We start from the raw sequence: 13,734 nt of genomic DNA, 5'->3' as shown, positions 1-13,734 counted from the left end.
TTCAGTTACATAAGATGTTTTCCCTCTTCACAGGTTCAGTTTAATTTACAGTTTACAAAACCAAGTACATCACTTGGAGATGTTCAATCAGGAACTATTAATCCTTGCTCCACTGATAAGGAAAAGTAAGTTCTTGACATAAAATTTAGTGTTTGCAATTTTGAAAGTTTCCTTAAAGAGTTTTTATCAGTGTTTGAAAGTTATGATATCCACTTACTTATGACATTTTAAGTTTCTGATCAGTGAGATTTAAGTTTGAGTCACTTTTAGCTATGAAAAAGGTTTCTCATATTTTTTTAAAAAAGTGCGATAGATATATAGTAGAATTTAATATTTTAAAAAGATTTTCCTACACAAATGAAGAACACACTTTGAAATATTCTTGGGCAAGTAAAGAGAAATCTTTTAAATTCCTCACAGTTGGCTATTTTTTGTTTCCTGTTATAATGGCTATGTTTGTCTCTGGAAGCTCTTTGTTTTTCTCAGTTATGCTTACAGTGTAATCTGAGAAATCAGCTAGGTGAACTGTTAGAATTCTTTGGTAAATAGGAATAAAATGGCTTGTGAGGTTGCCCCTTAGCCAAGCTAACATAAATAAGCTTCAGTGCCAATCTGTGATTTCTGTTTTGCCTACTCAGAGATTCCTTGCCTAATTTTTAGATCTTAAGCAGGTTTTGCATAGTGAAGCTTGTTAAATCATGAGTTATGGCTAAGTAAACAATTTATATATGCAAACTTGTCTCTCTGAGTAGTCTTCGTGTTTGTAATACTGTTTTCTTATCATTATGTTTCTTTATTTAAAATTTAACCAGTTTAAGGCCTGTCTGCTGGCCCTCATTATCATGAACTGTCACCATCCTAGTACATTGCAAACTAAGTTGCTGGCATGGCTCAGAGGCTTTGTATTCCAACTTTCTGGCCTTTATTCACTGCTTCCTCTAATGTTGGCACCAAAATGAGTATTAAAATAGTTAATGTTGATGGGCCTCCCTTTTTTAAAAAGGTGAGAATTCTTTTAAGTTCTGAAATGTGTATGCTTATTATATTTAATCTCATACTTGTTTAGGTGGCGGAGCACCTGGAATTCATATTAATACCATGATCTTTATATGTTTAACTCTATCATCTGCACACCAAGAACAATTTTACTTGCAGAAAAAATTGATCATATTTGTAGTACAAAATCAATCATGTGTCCATAAAATTAGGACTGTTCAGCTATTTTGAGTTTTTTTCTGTTTAGAATTGGTTTGTTGTCTTGTCAGCTGTTAATAAGTGGCAGTGGGTATCAGAGGTTAAAGAAAAAATTAAAATTGAAAAAGACCTATTCACCCACTTTATTCTTTTCTGAAAACTGGGAAAAGACTATCATTTACTTTTAAAGATAAAATGTCATTGTTTTGCAAGAGACTTTAACTTCTTACAACAAGTGTACTGCTAGAGAACAAGTGTACTAGTGGACAGATTTCACAAGAAGAAATCTAGTGGTAGAAAGAGGAAAAATGTAACCACAGACATGCCCCCTCCTCCTTTGTTTTTTCAGAATTTCATATTTATAGTCACCTGACCAGAATTCATTATTGTACAATCTGTATTGATATTTAGTAATAACAACTTTGAAGCACTACAAAATTTTGAGGAGCTTTTGGTCAAAGGAGAAAGAAATCTTACTCGTTTTAAATATAGGATGTGATAGAAATTAAATAATATTCTCAAGGCATAATGTGTATTTTTCTTCTGTCATGTACCATTTATGCATTACTATTTAAAATTTTATAGTACTCATAGAATTTTTATTTACCCTACATTCCTTTTTCTAGCTTTCTAACGTTATTTATTATAACTTACTCTCTACTGGGAAGTGTACTTTGGCTTATGAAGAGATTAAATTATTTGCTTAAGAACCCAGAGAAGAATGTGATTTGTTTTGAACAAAGCTATATATATAACTTAGTTATTTTGTATATAGTGTATGTATATATAGAGAGATTAAACACTCAGAGTTAAATTACTAAAGAAAAAATTAAACTTTGTTAAAATAAGTAAATAATTACTATTTTCCTTTCAAGTGGTGAAAATTTAGGGCTGGAGTCCAAGTATCTGAAGAAAAGGGAAGATAGCATTCCTTTACGGGGGCTCAGCCAGAATCTGTTTAATAATGCAGGTGAGAAGACATTTCTAAAATGGATTGTACACTGGTTTCATTAAATGTATTAGATACAGACTTACGTGATTATGAATAATCTTTTCTTGTCCTCATTTGCAGAGCATCAGAAAGATGGCACTGTAGGAGCATTACAGGCATCTTCAAAGCCCGCAGTGCTCCCTTCTGCGTCTTCAGCGTATTTCCCTGGGCAGTTACCGAACAGTTAGTCCTAGTATCTTTTACTTTTTTTTTTTTTTTTCAATTTTAGAAAGTTGCGTGGCTTAAAAATATAGTGACAGCATAGATCAAATCTTAAACAAGCAAGCTGACCTGAGCTGCTGTATTGGATTGGTTCCTTTCAGTACTGCTCTCATTTATGCAGTTGAGGGGAGCAGGTTGGTACTTAGGGACTGGTGAAGATCCTGAGCAAATGACACTCTGTAGTTTGGAACATGGTGTTTTATAGAATACTAATATGAATTTTATTAAACTAATCCTTAGACATTCTCAGAAGTTCTAAGGAAAGAGTTGAACCTTGTAAAAGACATTCTAATCATACTGAGTATCTGGGTAAATTACAGCCTGTTCAGATGGAATAGTATGAAGCCAAAGAATTCTATCAATTCATTTTATCATTTTTATTAGTACAATAAAAATTTTAAATTTGCCATCAGAGAATTATGAGGGAAAATGATCTCCTGAGGTATCTGTATTGATATTTAAAGGGAAAAGTCCTAAAATTGCCTTAAATCAATGAAATAAATCCTTCATAGCAAGTAAATATTTTCCTTGAAACCTTTAAATTAGCTTTTGAATAATATTAATTTTGATAAGTTTACTGTAAAAATGTTTTGGACAGTCTATTTACATGACCACGTCAGGGAGAAAGCACTGTGGCCATTTGAGCCTCAGAGTTTATAGGGTTTTAATGCTTCCTGGAAGTCTGCACTCACCCAGTTTTTTCATTTGGAATTCTAGTTGTTATGCAGTTATATCTGTATTAGTGAAGTTTTGTTTTAAAAATTAGTATTTATACAAAATCTTTACTATGAGACCATCATGAATTCTCATTTTTGTATCAGAATGGGTTCATTTTCATGCTTGCTTAATACAGTAGGCAAAATGACAAACTGTAAGAAGTTAACTTTCTTCACTTCCCTATAATTAGAAGTTTCAAATAAGAATTGCTCCTTGGAAAAAAATGAGGTGATTTTTTAAAAAAACTCACCCAGAATCACAGGGTCCCATTTTGTTTTCTTGTTGACCACCATCCAGTAGAGTCGCATTCTCTTGAGAAAACTTAATCAGTTTTTGTTTGTGGAGATTGCTAATGCTCATGTGATACATTACTTTCAAGGACCTTATTACACAGATGAGGAAAGAGACATTTCAAGATGTTAATGACATACCAGTGTTACTGGCTTCCATGGTGAGACAAAGAATCTTTGCTAATTTTTTTATGAAGACACAATATTGAGTCGTATGGTACTCTTGAAATTCTGCTGGCAGTTGTAAACTGTTTGAAACTAGGGAGCTAATCTGAAAAACGTATTAACCATTGTTAGGTAGTGACATTTTATATACACTTTTTTCCCCCATCATTTAGATATACTACATTAGTAAGAATACTTAGTTACAGTAACTTGAAGGTACTCATAATCTGGAAAGAAACTTCTTGGCAATATTGGAATCCTTCTTGTAAATAGTATGTAATATAAAACATTGTGACAGGGTTTGGATGGGATACATGTCATATGGGTAGCTCTTTAAATATAGATATCCTTTTTCCATATCTACACATAGAAAATTGGGAAAATTTCTGAAAGATAGGATAGAGATCCTTTGGATACCAACTTGGTAAAGACTTTTCTGGTATTAAATGTGTATGTACAGACTTGGGTGTGCTAATTAATGATTTGTTCTACCTCTTAAACTTTTGAAACTGTTTCGCTGTGTACAGTTGTACATGTGTTAATAATCAAAATGTTGCAGTCATGTATTTCTGTAAACTATGAGCTTTGTTAATAAAAGTATTAATATTTTGGGAATATGACATGTAAACAGTATATAAAAACAAGTATGATTGACCTCCAACATCTATATTTAGATTAAGTACTTCATTAATCTATGGGCCAAATTTTCATTTCTTTCCTTTTGTCTTTCTACAGTAGTATATTATTAAGCAAGGGAAAAGAAATGGATTCAAAGGAAGAAGGTATAAAGCTTTGATTTATTTGTTACTGTAAAATGATACGGTAACAAATAAAGCCAAAATAGGTAGGCCTTATAAGGGAATCACAGATCAAGACTTTCTTTAAAAAAAAAAAACTCATTAAAATATTTAATTTTATTAACAATATTTACATTTCTTTTAAGACCTTATTTAACCATAGTGAATGTTCCAAGTTTAAAAAGCATTAAGCAATAACCACACACAAGATGAAAACAGTGTAAACTATACAATACTTTATATGTACAATTTTTACAAAGTAACACTTTTTTAAATAATATAACTGGACACAAAAATATACACTTTAGAGAAATTCACATCAGTAATTGTATAAAGCTCTCTTCTAGGGTCCTGAAAATTTAGGACAAACATTAGCTCTGTAAATAAAGTGTTACTGTGACAGTCCTGAAAGGCCACTATATATATTTATCTACATATAGATATCACATTGACATTTTCAAGGCTACCAGCTTTACTATATAATTTTTAGATTATGTATTCAAGTGTTGAGGTTCTTATGATTATGCAAACATTAAAAGAATAGTGGTATAAGTAGTTGGGGAACAAATTTGAGCCAGCATTTAGACTTACAGGCTCCAAACACCCCAATTTAAATTCTAAATGGCTGATATTTTTTCACTTCAAAAACAGTAGTGAATAATGTTAAAAATAAAATTACTACAAACAAGCTTGAAACATGATTCAGATTTAGTACAGTTTTCTTAAGAGTTTTGTTTTTAAAATGCAAACAATTCATTTACCATTTCTTTACTTTAGTGCATCTGCATTAAGGCTTTGAATTATTTGACCCAAGATTTTACAATATTAAAATCTGACTCAGGATTTTACAATGTTAAAACGAACAGGTCCACGCCATACTACCTACTCTGTCTCACTGCGAGTCGGCATAAATAGAATTAAAGCTCAACACCTGAAGGAAATGGTAGCAGAGACATTGCTAGTATCTAAGAAGTTACATATATAGTTTTTAATTTTAATTAAGGGATGTATAATAAAACAAACAGCTTAGTGGCAAGAAACTGGTGCTAATAAACAAAAGGTTTCTTTTCAAAAGAAACTGTAACATCTTTGGAAAACTGTCCAGTTCTCTTCGGTTCTCTTTAGTTTCCACGGAGTTCATGCAGATCATGTCTTAAGACAATCTTAAAGTCCATGGCAGATGGAAGTGGAATGTACATCCAGAACTACAGGTGAAAACTAAGACCTGGGTGCTGATAGAAAAGTCTTCCTGATTTCAGCTGTCACACATTTGTGTCCTGGAGTAAAGGTTCTTTGGCCTCTCCTGGCGCTTGCGTACTGTGGGGGTGGCTGTGGCTGCCACAGTGCTTTCTCCAGCTGCTGGACCTTAAGCTTAAATTGGTATGTTCCGGAATAAACAAGGCAACAAGCAGAGCCAGCAGTACTGAACAGGCTCCAAAGAGGAAAGGGGGGCCAGGGATGATGGAATTCTGAGGACGAAAAAGATAATCAGGATTTCTGCGTAAACATCTTCGCTGAGAAGAAACTGCTTATCTTTTTAATAACTAACTGCTGTGAGTTAAAAGCCAACAGCGCCTCTCCTTCATTAAAGCCCCAGTTAGAAAACATATTCCCTTTTTAGGAGAAAATAAACACTATCACACCTACAGAGTTCTGGGGAGATAACAGCTGACCCAAGAAACAGCCATAAGATTTTTTTAAAACAGCACATGCAAAAAAATATACTGTCATTTGTAGCATAAAATCTGAACACATTCTGTAGGCCTTCGCTTAATCTGTTCAAGAGGAAGCAGATTTCAAAAGTAAAATCAAGCATGTGACATTACATTACAATATTAAATAACTACAGTAGCAGAATCAATTACCATTTTCTTTGTTTAAATAGGTAATTGTATTCTTTAGTGACCGAAAGTAAGGGCACCACATATAATGCCTTTACTATGAGAAGAATCAAACAGACCTCTCTCCTGGCCCAATTACGTTCATTTTTAGCAAAAACTTGCATCGCCAGTTTTACCTGTGTAGAGCCCACACATTCTTTTTTATTTAAAAGTAGTCTTAACTGGTTAGAAGATTAGTGTAGAATTCTGCTAAATACAAGGAAACTGATGAGTTGCTTGTACTGGCTGAAACGACGACGATGTTTTTCAGTTGTGAGGGGAATACAGCGGACACGTGAACCAAGACGTTTGCCAGCACCCAATACGGGGAACCCTAACACTCTGGTGGTCTCAGATGAGAAGCAGGCAGTCGTGCAGACAGGTGGTGGTTCCCTGTGCCACACGGTATCGTGAGACAAAGTAGAATATATAATTTTTTAACTACCCAGGGGAGAAAGGATGCACAGCCAATTTTACAGAGTATGCAGGAGGATACAGTCCCTTAGGTTTGGGGTTTTAAGTGTTTTTATTCAGTCTAAAGTTATAAGACTCTCAAAAGCTTTAGTGACCAAAAATCATCTTTCAATCCAGCCAAATGAAGTACACTTTTATCACATATATGAAGAATTACCTGTTCAAAGTGGTGCTGTGGGCTTGTGTTTGTTCCCAAGTCTGTTCCTGTCATTGGCAGTTCTTTAAGTTCCACATGAAATATGTAGAAAATGAATCCATAAAGAGCTGGTCCCAGACCATTGCACAGTCCTCGAATTCCTGTTATCATTCCTTGAACGACGCCTGAATTGTTTAAACAAATTACTTAGTATACCATTTATTTTTTCCTACCCCAGAACTGAAATCATTTATTCTAAAACCAAAGCTTTTATCAGACACTAGCAACTTACTTATGCAATGGCATGAAAAATTACTTAGAAGCCATCAGCTCTGCAAAGTTCAGTGAGCTTGTCTGATGCACATGGCAGCTCAGGTAGGCCCAGGCACGCATCTAGCAAGTGGGCAGAAGCACTTTCTTTTCTTGGAAACATCTCCTGGCTCAAAACCAGGCATGAGTTCATAAGCACAACTGTTACACGAAAACTGTCCCCAGGTAGCTACTTAAGACCTCATTTAGTCAAATACAGTCCCTTTTTACAGAGTTTGGTTTTTGTTTATCTCTGCGATCTTCTCCCAAAATGAAAATGCAACTTGCTTTGGCCACAGGCCTTTCCTCATTTATCAGCCAAGTGACCACTAGCACTCGTTTGTCACACCCCTCTTTTTCCTTATGACTACATAAAACATAGGCTTTTCAAACAATTATTCCTCATCTGTTAGCATTTTAGGAATTAAAGTGTTCCTGCCACAAAAGGGTAAGACAATAGTAAGTTTTCTATATGTCTTTAGATAGCTAAAACGTGAGATTTTAATGAAAGGGTTATCTTCTGTCCCCAAGGTGTCTAGCACATCATAGCAAGCACGTAATAAGTAAATGGTTAGTGAATGTAAGGTGGCCAACTTTCATCACTACCTTTTCTAGCAAAAGACTAGACAGGAGCACATGTTCAAACTGAGAGGCCAGGCTACATACACCCACCGAAGAGCAACACCCTAGAACCTGCTTTTCTTCTGAATGAAAACAATGAAAAATCCTCTGCAAGAAAAATCCAGCGAGAACGCAGGGTTTGAGTATCCTGTACTTTTAAATCATTGTCACCAGTTCCCGTCCACTCACCTTGTTGATCGGCATCTGCAGTCCGTGAGACGAGCGCGCTGACGGCTGGGAAGGTGATGCTGGACATGGCTGCGACCGCCCCGGCCGCCCACATCATCCTGCAGCGGGAGCAGCAGAGCGAGAGTGCTGTGTTAGTCCCCACTGTCCCTGTCCGCGTCGAAGCACACGTTTAAAATCTACTGGGAGACGGCTGTGGTGCCGGGAAAAGCAGAGCTATGCTCTCCCTCCTTCCCATGTGCCTCCCAAGTCACTTAAACGCCTATCCCTGTTTACTCTTCTAGAAAGCAGAACTACAGCCACTTATTCACAAGAGTGGTGTGGGGTTCGAAGGCAGAACTGGGATGTCATGTATCACAACCGAACCGCAAAGTGTGTGGATATTATTACTGCAGGCCTGGGAGCTTCGAGAACCGTGGATAACACACAGCAGGAAACGCCATTAAACGTTTTAAAACATTTGCTAATAATTTCCAGCAAGGTTCTCACAGACTTGTGATTCAGCGTCAAGAAATCACTAATTTGACCTAAATGTGCTGCTGGCTTGATGTTTAAGAAATGGTTTTGATAATTTAAATTGTGAGTACCTCTTTGTACAAGCTAGACTGAAAAACAAAACGTCCATCGAAACACACTCTTGATGCTTACTCGTGCCCAAGTCCAAACAGAGATGGCGGCTCAGTGAATGAGACACCACTGCAAACCAAGGCGTGCGGGGCAGCCTGGCGTCCGCAGCACCGCTGCCGTCGCCTCCCTGCGGGAACCCAGACTGGCAAGAAAAGCAGAGCGCCTTCCTGGCGTGAAGCCGGGACCAAAACTACTGGACTCTGCCCCGTTCCTTCTGGTTGCCATCAGTTATGATCACTGGTGTTACTCAACCTTTTTTTCCCCCCAATCAGAAAAACGGAAAAGGCAAACAAGGCTAACTTTCAGGGCCTTACTGCTTTGGGATTACATGTTTTTTCCTGACAGACTGATCTGGACTAAATACTCACTAGAGATTCAAAAACTCAATAAGCTCATTCAAAAACCCAACCTGTCTCTCAGGTATAAAACGTCACTTTGCTATTCTCAAGCCGCTCTAGAGTATACAAATAATACACCAGTGAGAAATTTGTGTCACATACATTTTCAGAGAAGAAAAAGCATACTAAGACAGATAAAGTCTGAGCCTTAGTTGAGAAGCAAATTAAGAAATACAAAAATTTTATTTGTCAATTATACCTCAATAAGGCTGAAAAAAAGAAAAAGGCAAACACCAGAATTAAGGAAATTAAAATATGTGCACCTACCAAGGCTCTGAACCGAAGCCATACCACGCCAGCTGTAATATTTGAAATCCCAGACCCAATAAAATGGTGTTCTTGTTTCCAATTGACCTCATAAGCAAACTCAAGACTATGGTCTGGAAAATAAGAAAAACCAAAATGGCTTTATTAAAATAGAATAAGCTTTTTAATACTGAAAAGGAAACAATATTTGGTAACTCCCTTCAATCTATAATATAAAAGGACTATTATTTACCACTTTTCTACATTTTGGCTTTTTAGCAACAATTGCCCTGATTATAGCTAAAACCATTACTCCAGGTTATATAAGCAGATGAAAGGTTCCTCTGCTGATCCAGATTCAGGGAAAAAGTTAGAAAACTGAAAATAGAAAAGGTGCACTTTGTGTTCAGTACACTTCTACTGAGGACCACTTAAAATCAGAAATAGTGAACAGTAGGGTCAAAAGTTCTAACTCGTGGCTTGGAGATCCCTGTTATGTAACAGCTTTAAAACAGTTTTCACAGGTCCAAGTTAATCCAAAATGCTTATTCTCCTGACTAAAAGAAGACTGAAATAGTACAATTACTCATATGTCCTTCACCTAAATTAACCTGTCCTGTTGCTGAAACCATGGTGCTTCTGTGAATGGTAAATCAGTTTAACAAGTATGACTTGGGAGCAGCGTAGTGTAATAACTAAGAACACACAGCCTTTGGGAGAATAGCCTTAATCATAATCTTGGCTCTAACTGTGTGACCTTGGGCAAGTCACTTCACTCTGAGATGCAATTTGATCTCTTACAAAATGGTGATAACAGTACCTGTTTCACAACTTTGCCATGTGAGTTAAAGGCAATGATATACTTAGCATTGTGCCTGGCACAGAATAATCATTTAATACACAATATTATGAATTGAGTGTTCTTGCTTTTCCTTTTCTTTCAAAGCTAATAAAAAATTCAGCAATAACCTGGGGGCATTAGAAACTATTTTTTGCTATTCAAATTAAAATATTAAATATACCCCTTAAGACAGCTGGTAAGTCCACAGAAGAAGTGAAAATTCAGTAAATCATTATTTGATGACTGGCTGATACTCCTAAACTTTCAATTATCAAGTATAAAACTCTCTAAATTGAGACATGTTTAATCAGATTTAATCACAAATAAGCCAGTGGAAAGCAAATGAAGATTCTTTTAAGAATTCCTGAACAACTAAGACTCACAGCTTTCTTCTCTGAGACTTCCCCGTAAATCGGGTGAGGGTAAATAAGGCTGAGTTCCACAAGGCATGGAACCTTGTTGGATCACATTCCTCGACAACCACAGACACAAAAGGGGACTCACCCAGAGTAAGCAGTCAGCAAAACCTTCCTGTGTACACGACACTCTAACTGGGGACATCGGTTTTCTCCCAAGGGCAGGGGATTTTTTCTCATTTATCTTTGTATCCCCAGCACCTCCCATAAGTTCCTAAGTATTTATGGGAAGCATGCTTGATTTTAAATGTCACCATATTCTCAACTCAGTAATAATAATGGCACAAATTACTTACTTTGTATATAGAGTGTGCTAGACAGGAAAATAAAAATCAGTGCCCCCTAATTCTGATTTTAAAGATGAGAGAACCAAGTCCCAAAGGTTAAAATGACATATGACTTACCCACGATGACACAGCTAATTAATAGTTAACTGATGTCAACTTTTGGTCACTCAGTAAACAAATATTTGCCCAGTTCCCACTATATCCAATGGCTATTCTGGGTCTGAAGGCACTGATCCAGGGACAGTGAATAGGTCAAAGTACTGGTCAGCACATAGATTACCTCCTAGTAGAGGAAAGCGGGCATAAGCATACTTATTGAACACGGGAATTCCAGGCCTGAGCTGCTGTGAGAAAATAAAGTAGGGCAGTGTGATAGGGGTGCTGCTTGAACCAGGATGTGTGGGGAAGGCCTCCCCGAGGTGACAGTCAGAGGTGAGGGCTGAATGAGGATGAGGAGGAGGTAGCCATGTGAATATCTAGACAGGTAGGGGTGACAGCAAGTGCCCTGCATCTGGAATGTGTTCAACAACTCAGGGAAAGGAGGAAAATGAGGTTTTGTCAAGAGCCTTGATTTTATTCTGGTTGCAACAGAAAGTGAGTATTAAACAAGAAAGCACTCATTACATTCCCACTTTACAAAAATTACTCTGCTGAGTCTCGAATAAGCTGTAGAGAGACAAGTACGAAAGCAGAGAGACCAGATGGAAGCTACTGCCCTGGCTCAGACTAGGCTCCTAGAAACAGAGATGGTGAGAAATGCTTTGATTTAAATGTATTTTGGAGAGAGAGGTGAAAGAAGATACCATCTGATGGGCTGGATGTGAGGTAAGGAGAAACAAACGAATCCAGGATGACACCAAGGTTTCTGGCCCAACCACCAGGAGACCAGTGATGCCAGTGAACGGGATGGGCAGCACCGGGTGGAAGGAATCCAGACTGTGGCTGGGGCCATGTCAGGTCTGAGATATCCAGCAGGTGGGTCCAACAGGAGCTCAGGGACTGGCTTGGTATCTATCAATTTGGGAGTCACTAGAACACAGAGGACTAGATGACAGCACTGAGGGAGAGAAATGTGTGGAACTAACTACAGCCACGAACTCCTGCAAACATTTATTTAGTGCAAATGTTACAAACTCATGCCTACTGGTGCCACGGAAACGAAGGGGCCTATGGCAAACTAGACAGTAAGGGCCCCAGGGGGCCAGTGACTGGCTCCCACTGGAAGGCTGTATTCACGTTACCAGATCTCAGTTTGGGAGGAGAAAGTACATTTCCATAGTTTCATGTAACATCTCCCAATTTTTCAATGCTTACTTTTTAAAGGTTTTAAATCGCCATGGGAAAAAACAGTCACCTCTAATTTAGCACCTACTGGGCTGCAGGCACTAGAGAGACCAAGACAAATGTGACACAAGCCTGCCTTCGCAGTCTTCCCAGAGCTCTACTGGAGCTCACGATCGACTGAGGCAAAAACAACCAGAAGTGGAGAGTAAAATTCAGAATACAACTGCATTCTGGACCACACACCGCAGTTCCCATGGGAACTCGGAGATACACCCAAGTTCCCATGGGAACTGAGAGGCGGGCCACTTCGGACGGCGGAAGGGGGAGGCAGTAGGCACAGGCAGAAGCGAAGGCACGCAAGACGCACGCACGACGCACGCACGCGGGCGTCAAGGAGCGGTTCGGGGCAGCTCCGCGCTGCTGCGGAGCAGAGTCAGACACTGGGCTCAGTTCACCGACTTGAGAGGGCGAAGGGGACAAGCCCTTCTCAACTGTATACTTGACATAAACGAGAATACAAGATAATTCTACCTCTGGGGCTATAAATTATTCATAATATTTTAATTCATATAATGACAAAGTGTAATTACCAGTATTTACATGCAGACTACATACTCCTATTCACCTGTTTTTGAAGTTCAACTCATTTACTTTTAGAAGTGTGATTTTTTTCACCTCAAAAACTGTGTTTCTATGTAGACCCCCAAAGCCGAATGGGCATTTAAGTCCTGTATCCCGTGTTTCTCTGCACGGCATCCGCTGCGCCACGGACGCTGGCTGGTGGGGGCTCCTTCCTTCCCAGACTCGCAGCCCTTGTGCTGCGGCCGCCGCTGCGCTCTTTCCAGTACAAACCCGACCACGCCCCCTGCTGGGTTTCCAGGTCTGCCCTCCCAGATTCTGAGCCCTTATCGACTGTTTTCCATCTTGCATCCTCTGTGCGCTGGATGCCAGCTACTGAGCAGAGGGAAACTTTCCCCTAAGGCACCTTTAGCTCATCACTCACGCAGTCCACAGTGTGACTGCTCAGATTACTAGCTGCCTACCTACAGCTCCCATGCTCATTTAAGTATGAAATGGAACTTCAGACCTTATAGTTATTAATCTCTTAAGTATCTTTACAATAAATGTTAGCCTGTTCTCTTTACGATCTAAATCTTAAATAAAATATTGCAAGTCTCATCTCAGCAGTATGTGAAAAAGGTAAGACATAACGAACAGGTTGGATTTATCTCAGGATTCAAGGTCGGTTTAACATTTGATAATTGATCAAGCTCTATTCTCACTATTTCTGCACTTTCCTTTGTGCTCAGAAAGGTGTTTTTTTTTTTTTTTCAAAAGCTGTTTTTATATATGGGCAACAATGTATTTTCCCCCAAAGCTGAAGAGCACATTTCTAATACCCAGGAGTAAGTACTTAAATGCAGTGTTTTTCCAGATGAAAGATTTTAAGGATAAAACTGAGTTAGAAATAGTACTAATACTCAGTGCCACATGCATGCATCTGTGGGGCCATGGGGGAAGTACATTACAGAATTTAAATTTGAAGTTTCTCACTAAACCTACCAGAAATTCATAAACGAGAGAGCTCTGGTCTCTCTCTACCTCTTGGGATTCACTTCCTGACCCTCCCTTGCTCATTCCACCAGAGCCTGC

General features: G+C 38.3%; 2 protein-coding genes across 4 annotated transcripts in view; one reads left to right on the top strand and one right to left on the bottom strand.

Moving 5' to 3' along the window:
- SASS6 (SAS-6 centriolar assembly protein) overlaps positions 1-4,196 on the top strand; it is a 37,342-nt gene extending 33,146 nt beyond the window's left edge. For all 3 annotated transcript variants that reach the window (XM_006190938.3, XM_032487184.1, XM_014564537.2), the window contains 3 exons: positions 34-125; positions 2,070-2,164; positions 2,267-4,196. In XM_006190938.3, the coding sequence (XP_006191000.1) occupies positions 34-125; positions 2,070-2,164; positions 2,267-2,373 (294 nt within the window). In that variant the 3' untranslated portion in view covers positions 2,374-4,196. The remainder of the gene's footprint in view (positions 1-33; positions 126-2,069; positions 2,165-2,266) is intronic.
- A 278-nt stretch (positions 4,197-4,474) lies between these two features.
- Positions 4,475-13,734, bottom strand: part of MFSD14A (major facilitator superfamily domain containing 14A) — a 34,372-nt gene continuing 25,112 nt past the window's right edge. Inside the window, exons 9-12 of the mRNA XM_032487185.1 lie at positions 9,275-9,387; positions 7,986-8,083; positions 6,888-7,051; positions 4,475-5,845 (exon numbers count right to left, since the gene is read on the bottom strand). Of these exons, the coding sequence (XP_032343076.1) occupies positions 5,639-5,845; positions 6,888-7,051; positions 7,986-8,083; positions 9,275-9,387 (582 nt within the window). The 3' untranslated portion in view covers positions 4,475-5,638. The remainder of the gene's footprint in view (positions 5,846-6,887; positions 7,052-7,985; positions 8,084-9,274; positions 9,388-13,734) is intronic.

This window comes from Camelus ferus, chromosome 9 (assembly GCF_009834535.1).
Source record: "Camelus ferus isolate YT-003-E chromosome 9, BCGSAC_Cfer_1.0, whole genome shotgun sequence".
Classification (NCBI taxonomy): domain Eukaryota; kingdom Metazoa; phylum Chordata; class Mammalia; order Artiodactyla; family Camelidae; genus Camelus; species Camelus ferus.
This window is presented reverse-complemented; position numbering and strand designations above follow the sequence as displayed.